This window comes from Electrona antarctica (assembly GCF_951216825.1).
Source record: "Electrona antarctica genome assembly, chromosome: 8".
Lineage (NCBI taxonomy): Eukaryota > Metazoa > Chordata > Actinopteri > Myctophiformes > Myctophidae > Electrona > Electrona antarctica.
This window is the reverse complement of record NC_136789.1, coordinates 49,127,624-49,141,835: the sequence shown is the minus strand read 5'-3', so window position 1 is coordinate 49,141,835 and position 14,212 is coordinate 49,127,624. Positions and strand designations below refer to the sequence as shown.

The window sequence follows — 14,212 nt, the reverse complement described above, 5'->3', positions numbered from 1 at the left end:
CACACACACAATTTAGCCTCACAGAGAGTTTGGCTCTCTGGTCATATCTAATAAGGGTCCACTTAGTTACCAACTCTCCCTCAATTAGCATATTCATGGAGACCACCTGGACCCCCTCAAACCACTGGCATGGGGCATTAACGAGATCTGCCGCCGCCCACTTAACAAGACCATCATTTTGTGGGATTTGTGGACCAATTTGTGATGTCACATCTTTTTTTTTTCTTTTCATTGTTTCCCCTTCATCTCTGGCCTTTTCTGCTCTTTCCGCGTGCGTGCGTGCGTGCGTGCGTGCGTGCGTGCGTGCGTGCCCTGACAGCGAGGATGGAGGATGAGCCATTAAGCCCTCAAAGTGGAAGGAAGCCCTCCAATTAACTGCTGTTAGACGCACACACACACACACACACACACACACACACACACACACACACACACACACACACACACACACATGAGGAGGATGGTGCCCATGATGTATAATGGCTGCCTTTTTATCATCATTAGAAACCACGGAAAGAGATTTAATGGCCAAATAATTTATTCTCTCTCTCTCTCTCTCTCTCTCTCTCTGTCACAGATCGCGGCTCAGAAGAGGAACTTAAAGCCCTATCATTTCATCCTGGCAAATCTGGTGAGTCTGTCTGTCTGTTACAGACCTGTAAGGGTCCATTTGGTTTCATTTGTCAGAGTTACAGACCTGTAAGGGTCCATTTGGTTCCATTTGTCAGAGTTACAGACCTGTAAGGGTCCATTTAGTTCCATTTCTCAGAGTTACAGACCTGTAAGGGTCCATTTAGTTCCATTTCGCAGTTACAGACCTGTAAGGGTCCATTTAGTTCCATGTGTCAGTGTTACAGACCTTCTCTGCACTTAGCATTTTAGGGCGCATGCAGAGTGAGAAAGAGGACCATGTTTAGAACTTAATAAAACATTAATTTGAGGTCGCTATGAATATTAATAGTCCGGGCGGCAGATCATGGCCACGGGCGAGCCTGGCACAGTGACATTTCACTGGCACCGGCCTCACGTTATCACCTATGGTATACAATTGCATGGGAGGGAATGCCCTTTTTGGTGATTTAAGCATTATGTTGCAACTTTAGCTACTGAAAAATAGCAGATCTACAAGCTCATAGAGCGGCACCGAGTGCCGCGCTATACGAGCTTGTAGATCTGCTATTTTTGAAAAATCGTGAAAATGTGCCGCAAATATTTGAATATAATAATATTCAAACGTTTTTCACTCAAATCTTTGCTTCTGGGGGGGTCCCTGGAACAACATAGTTTGAGATTGGGGTCCGGGGCCAATTACATATATAATTCTAGGGGTCCTTGACATGAAAATGTTTGAGAACGAGTCACGACTGACATATAGGTTATTCAGAAAAGTGTCAGGATTTAGAAGACATTTTGTGGAATCGTCCTCAGGTCTGAGTCAGAGCGACTTAGCAAGAACAAAACCAAAAAAAATGGTAATAGGCCTACATCAAATACATACAAATAGTCATCAAGAATCATATGTAAACTATAAGAATCTAACAGTGGAATTTCTACTGTATATGATGAAACTATGTGTATACACTATAGAGTGCTATGTCTACATGAAATGCTATCTAAGTTACATTAGTTGAGCCTTTGCATACGCCTGTAAGGTCGGCAAGGCTAGGGCAAGTGCTACGGGCCATGATGGAGTCTGAAGAGGTGCGTTTCAGATGGTGGAAGATTGGGAGTGAGTCTGCAGTTCTGATTGCAATGAGAAGTGCATTCCATAGTTTTGGAGCCAGAAGGGAGAAGAGTTTGGGACGTGTGGAGCGTTGTCCCGGCGTTTTTAGTGAAGTTACTTCCAGCTTCCCTGCGTCGGCTGATCTGAGCGCGATGAATTTAAGGCATGTGTGCGTAGTGAGGAGTGCGTACGATGATGTATGTAGGCCATGTGCATGGTGATTATGCTGACGTGGAGTGCGTGCGTGTGTGTGTGCGTGCGTGCGTGCGTGCGTGCGTGCGTGCGTGCGTGCGTGCGTGCGTGCGTGCGTGCGTGCGAGTCACCGCGTATCGGATGTAGGTGAGACACAGCGGGGGACATCTTATATGCTGTGTTTGTGCGTGTGTGCGTGTGTGCGTGTGCCCGTGTGCGTGCGTGCGCGCGTGCGTGTGCGTTTATTTCTACATCATTAGCAGGGATTCCTCATCTCCATATTTTAGCTTTTCGTGTCTATTTTAGGAGCGCTAGCCCCTCCAATGCATGGCGTTTGAATTTATGTCATGTGGAAGCCAAGTCTATGGACTTTTAATACTTGTTTAGCGGACTTTTAATACCAGTAAGATGCCTGAGGGCGAGAAGCGACTAGGGCGAGGTCGTGTGCACGCATCCACCCGGGTGACAGCAGACTGCCATGGGCGAGCGCTGGCGCTTTGGAATGGGGGGATCAGATCAACATAATGGAATGAATTCTGTACTGGCCATATATGGAGCGTCTCCTGAGTGCACAGGGTTTGATGAGGTCGGATCAACATTTGGAATGTCAGTACAGGTCAGCTCCCTATATGGAGATCTAAGGGTGGCAGCGGGTGCAGTGTCTTGAGTCGAGAACTCAATGACGATAAAGTTTGCGTGCAGTTGAGCATAATTGAGAATCATGGAGCTAGCAGAGTAGAAAGGACAGAGACGAGAATAATGTATGTCTTTGACAACACAAATGCGTGTCGTTGAGTACAACTAAAGCATGAAAACGTACACGCAAAGGCTCTTGAAAGCAGACGTGAGGAGGGAAAGGGCATAGGAGATGTGCACACATAGAGACACTCGACCAAATGTCTCGTAACGTAGTGTTGCTGTCGGGAGGAAACCTCATAACTCCATTTTTTTTTTGTAGATCGTCATCATTTCTGTTTTTATTTTATTTGTATCCAACATGAGTTAATAGCACAGGCAGACTCTTCACAAAGTAGAGCATGTCTGAAATAAATGTCAGAGCTGAAATCGACATGTAAATATGAAATAAATGCTTAAACATGTAGCTAGGTGTAATGTTAGAGACCACAGAAGACATGTAAATATGAAATAAATGCTTAAACATGTAGCTAGGTGTAATGTTGAGTCCACAGAAGTGAACCTTTCAAGCCTGTTTTCTCAACTCGCTGTTTTCTGTATAAGACATTACTTTATATCTCCTGGTGAACCAATATGTCAATTTGAAGCTATGATTGCCTGCTTTCACATGACATGACATGAAACAACGCAATTAAAACAAATAAAAAATCGAATGACTTCAAGTTTGGTCACATTAAGGGTGCCCCGTGCTGTTTTTATGAAGCCTGTTAATACAAATCAGGGACATGCACACATAGACCTCACCAACCTTAATCCGGTCGTCTGGGCGGCGGTGGCTCAGGGGTAGAGTGGCTGGATGTAATGCACAATCTCTGTAAAGTGCCTTGGATAAAGGCGCTATAGAAATGCACCATTTAACGCACCTCTCACCAACCTTAATCCGGTCGTTTTAACGCACCCCTCACCAACCTTAATCCAGTCGTTTTAACGCACCCCTCACCAACCTTAATCCAGTTGTTTTAACGCACCCCTCACCAACCTTAATCCAGTTGTTTTAACGCACCCCTCACCAACCTTAATCCGGTCGTTTTAACGCACCCCTCACCAACCTTAATCCGGTCGTTTTAACGCACCCCTCACCAACCTTAATCCGGTCGTTTAAACGCACCCCTCACCAACCTTAATCCGGTCGTGTTAACGCACCCCTCACCAACCTTAATCCGGTCGTTTTAACGCACCCCCCACCAACCTTAATCCGGTCGTTTTAACGCACCCCTCACCTCACCAACCTTATGTCTAACCATTGCTATGTCTAACCAAAGGATGCCTCCCGCCAAAAGATGTGACATATTTTCCGGAGACACCCATTGTGGAATGAATTGCTCGTATGCATGTCGCTCACCAGCATTTTGAGCCATACAGCCAAACTGATTTAACATTGCTCTTATACAGTCGGATACAAAAAAAAATGCTTTATTTAACCAGTAAGAAACACATTGAGACTAAAGTCTCTTTTACAAGTGTGAACTGTCCATGAGAAGAGACGAAATAAGTAACACAGCTCTGCCAGTAACAATAAAAGGACAGACATGTAACATTCATAAGCACAGCACCCACTAACGAAGAAGCTTTCAAAGGGGGAACAGGAACGGCTAATAATGCAACCAATAAAGGCTAATATAAAATATCACACCCGTGTGAAGTGAGGGGCGCTAATATATTAAAGTCCAACTCATGTTGATTAGGTGATGTAATGGTGAAGTAAAACAAACGGTGTCAAAACAAACATTAAATTATCTTTATTGTTTGTGTTAGGGACAAGATGACACACATTTTCCCTTCATGGTCAATGGCGTTTTTAAAACAAACATTTAACTAAAAACAAACATTAAACCTTTTATATAGGAAGGGCTAGCGCCCCTCAAAAACTAAGCAACACAATTTGCTAATTAACTAAAAAGCAAGATAACCAATATTTGCTATACGTCAAAGCAGGAGCAAAGTCTAGGGAGTGTGCCTAATCCTTTTAAATCTCACTAGGGGAGATTTTTAATCACAGAAGCCAGTTTGAGTCTGATCTGTAAGGTCATTATTCCATGACCAGGGACCACGGTCCAAAAAAAGCAAGGCTGTTTTTTTTTCCCAGACTCAGATTTAGTGTGGGGCACGACCTAGCGCAGCCAAGCATTTGATCTGAGGTTGATCTGCTTTGACCTGCTTATATTTCCAGATGGTCTACTCTGGAGGCTTGCAGTGGGAGGCCTTAGCTAGGACTGATGAGATGAGGAAAAAATGATGTTGTGTTTGGTTGTATAACTAAACTAAAGCACCTAATAGTATAGTACCAATAGTATTATTTCTACGGTAACTTGATATTACTTTTTCATTTGTGCTTTTCATATATGCCACTGTGATATTTTATCATAGATTATTATTTGTTTTATTATGTAAAAAGGTGGGCAAAATAAGCTTCATGCTTCAGCCCATACCTCTTCCTAAAATAGTCACTATGTTGACTAAACAATGTAAATTTGTTTTGTTTTTAAATGAAAGATTCAAACTTAACTCAAACCTACAGTATGTAGGTTTGAGTATATAGACTAATATGTGACCGTTTCATTTGTTTTATTTTTATTTTTTTTCACGTCATATGAAGGCAGTGAATGTATAGAGCAGGGGTTCTCAACGTTTTTGGCCGGGGACCCCCGGAAATGCTTTGGCAATGTCTCGGGACCCCCGCCCCGCCCCCTCCCGACCCCCAATATAAATTGACTGCTACAATAACCTTAAACCGGTTGGGCGGGAACCCCTTTTGGTGTTTTAAGCATTGTTATAATTTAGCTATTGAAAAATAGCAGATCTACAAGCTCATAGCGCGCCACCGAGTGGCGCGCTATGAACTTGTAGGTCTGCTATTTTTTTTTAAATCGTGAAAATAACTTTTTTTTTTTTTTTTTTTTTTTAATATTTTGGGGACCCCCCAAAATAATTTGGCGACCCCCCGAGGGGTCGCGACCCACGGGTTGAGAACCCCTGGTATAGAGGGTATGCGCATGCATAAAGTGAATGGGAAATCGAGTGGCAAGTCGAGTGGCAAAGTGAGGTTAACATTGTTTAATCTCGTTTAATGCAATTAGATATGACTTTTCTGTTTGGATGCATGGGCTGTCAAGGCCAGAAAGTATAGTTTCTTTAGCCACTCAGTAGGCATTCCTGTATAACTTCCTGGTTTGATGATGATGTCGCACGCATATACCCTCTATAGGTTGTTACCAGCAGTTCTGGAGATATGGCTTATATTGCGTAATGTCTTGCAGAGAAACAGCGAGTTTAGAAAACAGGCCTGAAATGTTCACTTGTGTGGTCTCTAACGTTACACCTATATTTATACCTGCATGTTTATGCATTCATATATTTGCACGTGAATTTGAGCTCTGACATTTATTTAGTCTGCCTGTGCTATTAACTCATTTTGGATTACAAATATTAAAAGAAAAATATCTGTTTTTCTCCTCTCCTGCCCAGTTAGTTCTGCCGCCATGACTGTCTCTGTATCAAAAAGAGTCACATATGTGACCAGATTTTGACTGAGAGTCATCGTGCAACCTCCAGCTTTACACCAGAGGAGAAAAACTGAATGTATTTATATTTTATCCAAAATGTGTTAATAGCACAGGCTCTTCACATACTAGAGCATGTCTGAAATAAATGTCAGATCTGAAATCAACATGTACATATGAAATAAACACTTTAACATTACACCTAGCTACATGTTTAAGCATGTTTAAGCATTTATTTCATATTTACATATCTTCTGTGGACTTTAACATTACACCTAGCTACATGTTTGAGTCCACAGAAGACATGTAAATATGAAATAAATGCTTAAACATTTAGCTAGGTCAGGTGTAATGTTAGAGTCCACAGACGTGAACCTTTCAAGCCTGTTGTCTCAACTCGCTGTTTCTCTGCAAGACATTACTCTGTAAGCGATATCTCCAAAACTGGTGGGTCAAACTGAACAACCAATATGTCAATTTGAAGGGATGATTCCCTGCTTTCACATGACAAAAACGTAAAATTCCAAAAGAATCCAGTGGCAGTCCCTCAGTCAAATTTGGCCACATATTCCCTCTGTGTGCGGTTCTGGGCAGCCCATTATTGTGTCCGCCGTATGTGTGTATATTATGGAAGGAGAGTTTTTCCTACAAAGCTACATAACTATAGCCTCTGTATGAGTTGATGTCACAGCTTTACAGACCCCCCTCGAGGGCCAATCACAGCTCCACGGACCCCCTCCGGGGGCCAATTAGACGAGTTCCTGGAGAACCAGGCATCGACGTCACGGACGGAAGAGGCGAGAGATGATAAAACCGCATCACAACACGGACGAACGCGTTTGTTGCGGACGAACGCAACAAACAAAGCAATCCAAAGTATAAATGCTGTTGCGCTGACATGACAATATCACAGCAGCCTCCATTATCCCTTTAAGCCTTTTGATTTGTACCACTTGTACCACCGTTGTTTTAACACTAGCATGTCTGAAGTAAAATGAGACAGAAGTAGCATGTGCTTACATTTTTAACTTTAGCTATTGAAAAATAGCAGCTCCTATATGAGCTTGTTGTAAGGCTTTCACTTCTAGAGATTTTTACTACTGTAGTTGACTAGTTGCCTAGTTTAGTTGACTAGTTGTTTAACTAGGCCTACCTATTATGTAAAAAAAACAATTATTTAATTTTTAATTTTTAATGTTTTAATAATAGTTGTACATGGGGCGACTGTGGCTCAAGAGGTAGAGCAGGTCGTCCAATGATCCATGGGTCGGCGGTTCGAATCCCGGCTCCTCCTGGCTACATGTCGAAGTGTCCTTGGGCAAGACACTGAACCCCAAATTGCTCCCGATGTGCTGGTTGGTACCAATATTTGCTATACGTCAAAGCAGGAGCAAAGTCTAGGGAGTGTGCCTAATCCTTTTAAATCTCACTAGGGGAGATTTTTAATCACAGAAGCCAGTTTGAGTCTGATCTGTAAGGTCATTATTCCATGACCAGGGACCACGGTCCAAAAAAAGCAAGGCTGTTTTTTTTTCCCAGACTCAGATTTAGTGTGGGGCACGACCTAGCGCAGCCAAGCATTTGATCTGAGGTTGATCTGCTTTGACCTGCTTATATTTCCAGATGGTCTACTCTGGAGGCTTGCAGTGGGAGGCCTTAGCTAGGACTGATGAGATGAGGAAAAAATGATGTTGTGTTTGGTTGTATAACTAAACTAAAGCACCTAATAGTATAGTACCAATAGTATTATTTCTACGGTAACTTGATATTACTTTTTCATTTGTGCTTTTCATATATGCCACTGTGATATTTTATCATAGATTATTATTTGTTTTATTATGTAAAAAGGTGGGCAAAATAAGCTTCATGCTTCAGCCCATACCTCTTCCTAAAATAGTCACTATGTTGACTAAACAATGTAAATTTGTTTTGTTTTTAAATGAAAGATTCAAACTTAACTCAAACCTACAGTATGTAGGTTTGAGTATATAGACTAATATGTGACCGTTTCATTTGTTTTATTTTTATTTTTTTTCACGTCATATGAAGGCAGTGAATGTATAGAGCAGGGGTTCTCAACGTTTTTGGCCGGGGACCCCCGGAAATGCTTTGGCAATGTCTCGGGACCCCCGCCCCGCCCCCTCCCGACCCCCAATATAAATTGACTGCTACAATAACCTTAAACCGGTTGGGCGGGAACCCCTTTTGGTGTTTTAAGCATTGTTATAATTTAGCTATTGAAAAATAGCAGATCTACAAGCTCATAGCGCGCCACCGAGTGGCGCGCTATGAACTTGTAGGTCTGCTATTTTTTTTTAAATCGTGAAAATAACTTTTTTTTTTTTTTTTTTTTTTTAATATTTTGGGGACCCCCCAAAATAATTTGGCGACCCCCCGAGGGGTCGCGACCCACGGGTTGAGAACCCCTGGTATAGAGGGTATGCGCATGCATAAAGTGAATGGGAAATCGAGTGGCAAGTCGAGTGGCAAAGTGAGGTTAACATTGTTTAATCTCGTTTAATGCAATTAGATATGACTTTTCTGTTTGGATGCATGGGCTGTCAAGGCCAGAAAGTATAGTTTCTTTAGCCACTCAGTAGGCATTCCTGTATAACTTCCTGGTTTGATGATGATGTCGCACGCATATACCCTCTATAGGTTGTTACCAGCAGTTCTGGAGATATGGCTTATATTGCGTAATGTCTTGCAGAGAAACAGCGAGTTTAGAAAACAGGCCTGAAATGTTCACTTGTGTGGTCTCTAACGTTACACCTATATTTATACCTGCATGTTTATGCATTCATATATTTGCACGTGAATTTGAGCTCTGACATTTATTTAGTCTGCCTGTGCTATTAACTCATTTTGGATTACAAATATTAAAAGAAAAATATCTGTTTTTCTCCTCTCCTGCCCAGTTAGTTCTGCCGCCATGACTGTCTCTGTATCAAAAAGAGTCACATATGTGACCAGATTTTGACTGAGAGTCATCGTGCAACCTCCAGCTTTACACCAGAGGAGAAAAACTGAATGTATTTATATTTTATCCAAAATGTGTTAATAGCACAGGCTCTTCACATACTAGAGCATGTCTGAAATAAATGTCAGATCTGAAATCAACATGTACATATGAAATAAACACTTTAACATTACACCTAGCTACATGTTTAAGCATGTTTAAGCATTTATTTCATATTTACATATCTTCTGTGGACTTTAACATTACACCTAGCTACATGTTTGAGTCCACAGAAGACATGTAAATATGAAATAAATGCTTAAACATTTAGCTAGGTCAGGTGTAATGTTAGAGTCCACAGACGTGAACCTTTCAAGCCTGTTGTCTCAACTCGCTGTTTCTCTGCAAGACATTACTCTGTAAGCGATATCTCCAAAACTGGTGGGTCAAACTGAACAACCAATATGTCAATTTGAAGGGATGATTCCCTGCTTTCACATGACAAAAACGTAAAATTCCAAAAGAATCCAGTGGCAGTCCCTCAGTCAAATTTGGCCACATATTCCCTCTGTGTGCGGTTCTGGGCAGCCCATTATTGTGTCCGCCGTATGTGTGTATATTATGGAAGGAGAGTTTTTCCTACAAAGCTACATAACTATAGCCTCTGTATGAGTTGATGTCACAGCTTTACAGACCCCCCTCGAGGGCCAATCACAGCTCCACGGACCCCCTCCGGGGGCCAATTAGACGAGTTCCTGGAGAACCAGGCATCGACGTCACGGACGGAAGAGGCGAGAGATGATAAAACCGCATCACAACACGGACGAACGCGTTTGTTGCGGACGAACGCAACAAACAAAGCAATCCAAAGTATAAATGCTGTTGCGCTGACATGACAATATCACAGCAGCCTCCATTATCCCTTTAAGCCTTTTGATTTGTACCACTTGTACCACCGTTGTTTTAACACTAGCATGTCTGAAGTAAAATGAGACAGAAGTAGCATGTGCTTACATTTTTAACTTTAGCTATTGAAAAATAGCAGCTCCTATATGAGCTTGTTGTAAGGCTTTCACTTCTAGAGATTTTTACTACTGTAGTTGACTAGTTGCCTAGTTTAGTTGACTAGTTGTTTAACTAGGCCTACCTATTATGTAAAAAAAACAATTATTTAATTTTTAATTTTTAATGTTTTAATAATAGTTGTACATGGGGCGACTGTGGCTCAAGAGGTAGAGCAGGTCGTCCAATGATCCATGGGTCGGCGGTTCGAATCCCGGCTCCTCCTGGCTACATGTCGAAGTGTCCTTGGGCAAGACACTGAACCCCAAATTGCTCCCGATGTGCTGGTTGGTACCTTGCATGGCTTCCGCCGCAATCAGTGTATGAATGTGTGTGTGAATGTAATGCACAATCTATGTAAAGCGCCTTGGATAAAGGCGCTATATATAAAAAAATGCACCATTTACATTAAAAAACTGTGTACAGTGGTGACTATAACTATAATCTAGCTGATCTTGAGGCCTACAAAAACGGGGGGGAAAAACTTTTTTTTAACTAGTACCAAACAAGGTCGACTAGTGCATGTTCTAGTCGACTAGTTGCTTAAAGCCCTAGCTTGTAGATTATTGTCTCCACCAGGCCGAAGGCATGGGGAGAGAGTATGTTTTGCACTCCGTCCGTGTGTCCGTCCTTCCGTCCTTCCTTCCTTCCGTCCTTCCGTCCGTCTGTGAACAGCTAATCTCCGGCACCGTTAACCCGGGCGATGCCAAACTTTGCACACACACTCCCTGGATGCCAACGATGAACCTCTGCCCCACATTTTCCAGAACGGCCTGTTATAGCGCCACCATGAGGCAGCTTTTCACATTTTGTACCTACAACTGCACCGATCTGCGTGAAATGTTGCATGCACACTCCCTAGAGGCCAAGGACAAACCTTTTACCTGCATTTTCCGCATCTGCCTTTTATAGCGCCACCAGGAGGCCGACTTTTGTAAAACACATTTTTTGATATTACTCCTCCAGATTCTGTCCAAAAATCTCACAAATCGTTACACAGTATCTCTATGGTCATGTGCTCAAGTCGGATCTGTCTGATATTTCATATTCCATCCTAATTGGCTATAATTGGCTTTCACAGTTTGCAAGATTGCCCCGTTTTGAACAATAGCCTCAAATCATGAACGCAGCATGCAATTTACGTGAAATCTTTCACACATTTTCTTACTAGGCTGAGGAATATATCCCACCCTTTTCACATTGGCCTGTTATAGCGCCACCAACAGGTTGATTTTTGCAAAACACATTTTTGGAACAAAATGCCTCAAATCGGTACACATGATCTCTGTAGTCATGTGATCAAGACGAGTCTGTTGGATTTCTCAGATTGTACACTGATTGGCTAAGATTGCCTTCCAAAGTTTTCAGGAGTGGCCCGTTTTGTACAAAATGCTGCACATGTCCTGCTCATCCAGAATTCTATCCTCAGAGATGCTATGAGTGATCTGGCTCTGCATTTCCTCAACAAAATGAAGGAAAAAAAATCCTCCTAAACATTTTGCCAAACATCACACACACTCCTATCCTCCTGGTGGAGACCTGTGCCCGGAAGGGCACTTTTTCTAGTTAGTATTGTTTTTTTATCGTGAAAATGTGGTGCACATCTTTGAATATATATAATTTTCCGGCGAGCTTTTTTTTTTTACTCAAATTGTTGTCCCTCAGATGGGGTCGGCGGCCACAGACGTACAAGTTTTGGGGGTCCTTGACATGAAAAGGTTTGAGCGCCACTGACGTATAGAAACATAGGGCCAGATGCACAAAGGAAAGGTGTAAATGAAGTGCGTAAACGAGCGTGTATAATCCGTCCGATCAATCTCACGTGTCATTCACCAAAGGTGGCGTAATTTTGTAGAATCTGGTCTCAGGTCTTTAAACGGGCCATCTGAGTAGCAGGTGAGGCTGTTTAGAAGTCGGCATAATGAATACTTTTGGGATTGTAAGTATATCAGGGGTGAAAGTGGGCCGGGACGGTCCGGAGCTCCGACCCGGTAAAACATGACCGGCCGGAGCGCACCGGAGCTATCAAAATACTATATTATTAAATAACCTGCCAAAACGCATGTCCAAGAGGAAAACAATCAAAACATAATCTACTAACGTCAGAATCGGGGTTTCTTAATAAAAAGTGCTTCTGAATTGTAACAGTGTGTTTGTGTCAGCCAGCGTAATGATCCGTTGTTATTTTATTAATCCACCACCGCACGCCACGGACTGGAGGAGAAGAGTTTGGTTTCTCCCTTCGGTTCGCTCGCAGCAGCGCCGTGCTGTAGCGCCGTGCAGGCAGTACCAGTTCACTTTGCAGGTTGGAAATCCGCTAGAGAGCGGATACGGAAACGGTCTGCCTAAGGTATACGTGCAAATGACCGGATATAGAAGGCGGGCTCTCTACTACGACGAATCCACCAACGTTCAAACCATGTTTCTGGTTGGCTGACAAGACTGGCACAACGCAATACTTAGTTCTGATTGGTTCATAAAAAAGAAAACAGGAAACTAATAATGAAATCAACTGTTTTGAGAAGTAAACTAAAAAGTCAGTAGAAGAATGCGCTAAAAATATATATAAGCAAAATGGCAATGCAACCAACATTAGCTCAGCTCTTTAAGAGAAAGGAAAGAGTTGAATAAGTTAGAAAAACAAACAAGACCATACAGTTGCATGACACAGCATGAGACAGGTGGGGGGAGGAGGCAGAAGTGGCAGCAGGACCAGCACCAAGCACAGGTAATAATAATAATAATAATAATAATAATAATAATAATAATATGAAATTCCTGATATTATATCAGTAATTTTATAGCACAGTATAGCCTAACTGTGCCAAACAAATGCAGTTTTCTATGCATTTCAGGGGTACTGTGGGGTTTGAACCCCAAATGTTATTGGCACAGTATTAAAAAAAGCAGTTTTCTATGCATTTCAGGGGTACAGTACCCCTGAAATGCATAGAAAACTGGGGTACTGTGGGGTTTGAACCCCCAATTTTTTTTTGGCCGCGCCGCTTGCGGCGCGTCCGGGTGTCGTCGCAGAATGACATTTCTGTGAGCTCCTGTAAGAAATGACAGACACTTTCACCCCTGAAGTATATATTTTGACACCAGTATAGCCTATAGTTCTATATAGCACAGTTGATGTCTTTATAGTGGAATGTAAAATGTTGTCACTAATAGACAGTTCAATGGCACAGTTTGCGTATACTTGTGTCATTGTAGTCAGTGCGACCTCTGTTTGCTGCTGTTTGACAGCTACAGTGTGCCGAGAACACCCACAGACACTGGCACACATATTTACAGTAGAGGGAAGGCAATTATTACACACACACACGCGCGCGCGCACGCACGCACGCACGCACGCCGCACGCACTACACACAATAAAATCATTAATCGTATGGCGCGAAGATGACAGTTGGCAGTAAGCCAGCCTCCACACCACCTCCGCGCACACGCACTCTCGGTGTATGTACTCACACCCACAGTATGCAAACTGCCAACTGTGTGTGTGTGTGTTTGTGCGCGTGCGTGCGTGCGTGCGTGCGTGCGTGTGTGCGTGCGTGCGTGAGGGTGGACTGTCAACGGTGTTTAGTGTCATTTGATGGCATTAGAATGGTCCCCTGATAGAAACTATAAGCTGTTTAAGCTGATCTGCTCAAACTGACTATACATAAATACTGTATTTTAGCTGTTGCATCCATGTGTCATTTTATTCACGGCCGACAGTTTTTCCACATTCATGTATTTATTTTCCTGTTCTAATTGCCCCCATGTTTCGATAATATTGCTGCTGTCGAGCGGAACATTGTGTGTGTGCATGTGTGCGTACGTGCGTGTGCGTGCGTGCGTGCGTGGGTGCGTGCGTGCGTGCGAGCGCGTATGCGTGTGCCGCCCCGTGTCCGAAACGGTTGTGAAATGTACACATGTGGGGTCCCCAGGGGGTCACTGTACTGTACTGTACTGTACTGTACTGTACTGTACTGTACTGTCACACCCAAAATCACGTAATGCCTGCTAAAAACTCAGCTTCCCATCATGCAGCTGTGCACAGTGTGAAGCTCAACAGCGCCACTTTGTCACCTGTT

General features: G+C 42.8%; 1 protein-coding gene across 1 annotated transcript in view; it reads left to right on the top strand.

Moving 5' to 3' along the window:
* Positions 1–14,212, top strand: part of LOC306928816 (glutamate receptor 1-like) — a gene marked incomplete at both ends in the record, with an annotated part of 132,509 nt that overhangs the window by 60,326 nt on the left and 57,971 nt on the right. The window contains one exon of the mRNA XM_079509087.1: positions 578–631. Coding sequence (XP_079365213.1) covers positions 578–631 — 54 coding nt within the window. The remainder of the gene's footprint in view (positions 1–577; positions 632–14,212) is intronic.